General features: G+C 69.7%; 1 protein-coding gene across 1 annotated transcript; it reads left to right on the plus strand.

The window, feature by feature from the left end:
* Positions 1–536: 536 nt before the first annotated feature.
* On the plus strand, positions 537–1343 carry EMIHUDRAFT_124646 (hypothetical protein; the record flags this gene model as incomplete). Its single annotated transcript, XM_005764058.1, has 2 exons — positions 537–1026; positions 1309–1343. Coding segments are annotated over 2 exons (525 nt in total), but the record flags the coding sequence as incomplete, so codon positions are not given.
* Between the last annotated feature and the right edge of the window lie 150 nt (positions 1344–1493).

Raw genomic sequence — 1493 nt, forward strand, 5'->3', positions numbered from 1 at the left:
GGTGGCAGGGGCGGCGGCAGGAGTCTCCCACATACTATGCGGGCCTCGCTAGAGGTGCGTCCTGTGTGTGTCCTCGCCCTTGAGGTCTTGAGGGGGAAGGGGAAGGAAGGGGCTGTGTGTCTGTGCATGCATGCATGCATGTATGTGTGTGTGTGTGCGCGCGCGCGCGCGCGCGCGGGCGCTGTGCGAGCCGCCCGAACGACCGCGTGGTGAGCACGCCCGAGCACCGAAGCCCCGCGAGCGCCGGCGAGCGCACCGCCGCCCGCGCCCGAAAGAAAGAAAACAGACAGTGCAAACGAGGGATAGGGGAGGAGGACAGGCCCCACACCTGCACGAGCAGGATTTTGGAAGGACGATCAGGGGGACAGGTGGGATCTCCTGCTCCTGACAAGGGACACGACCGCGCCCTTCCGCGGGAATTCTCTTTTTCCGGTGGTGAGCCTGTGTGTGTGCCAGTCCGCGCCAGTCTGCGCCCTTGTCGTGCCAGTGTGCTGTGAGAGAGGCTTGCCGGCAGAATTCTCTTTTTATCGGCAGTGATGCCCAGGCCTAGAAGAGTCTTGCTTTGGCTCGGCTGCTGGCTCGGCTGCGCTGACGCGCTAACGCGGCCGCCTCTGCTGCATTCGCTGCGAGCCCCGCCCGCGGCGCTGGCGGCCGCGCGAGCATCGCCTCTGCGGGCGGTGGCGAGGGTGGCGGCGGCGCGGCGGCGGCGGCCACCGTCGATGAAGGGGGGTGGGATGGTGGACGAGGCGAGCGACGCGGCGGTCGTCGACGACGGGGATGAGATGGCTGGCGCCGTCCGGGGCATGCTGCTCGCCGTGGCCGCATCGATCGCCTTTGGCGGTGGCGTTTGGACGTTTCGTGGCGCTGAGGATGGCTCTGCGTGGTTCGCGGCGTACATTCTGGAGGAGTCGCTGTCGATCGACAACTTGTTCGTCTTCTCGCTCATCTTCTCCTACTTCCAGACCCCCCCCGCATCCCAGCCAAAGGTGCTGCGCTACGGCTTGCTCGCGGCCATCGCACTGAGAGGTGTGCCCGAGGCCCTCCCCTCTCCCCAGGCCTTGGGGGCGAGTGGGCGCGAGGGGCGTGCGGGCCTGGGGCGTGCGGGCGGTGTGGCGTGCGGGAGGCCCTTGCGTGAGAGGCAGAGACTTCCGGGGCTGCCCACGCCGCAACGCCTCCTCGAGTCACCACCTCTCGGACCCTCTCGGACCCTCTCGGACCCCTCGCGCCTGCTGCTGCTGTGCCGCCGCCGCCGCCGCCGCCGTTGCTGCCGCCGCCAGCGAGACACCCTCGCGCCCCTCCTGCGGGTAGGCGTCTTCATCGTCGGAGGTCTCGCTGTGGTGGAGGTCCTCCTCCCTCTCCCTCCTGCCCTCCCCTCCCCTCCCCTCCCCTCCCCTCCCCTCCCTCCCCTCCCCCCCTCCCCCTCCCCCTCCCCTCCCCTCCCTCCCTCCCCTCCCTCCCTCCCTCCCTCCCCTCCCTCCCTCCCTCCCTCCCTC

Source organism: Emiliania huxleyi (genome assembly GCF_000372725.1).
Source record: "Emiliania huxleyi CCMP1516 unplaced genomic scaffold EMIHUscaffold_6082, whole genome shotgun sequence".
Classification (NCBI taxonomy): Eukaryota; Haptophyta; order Isochrysidales; family Noelaerhabdaceae; genus Emiliania; species Emiliania huxleyi.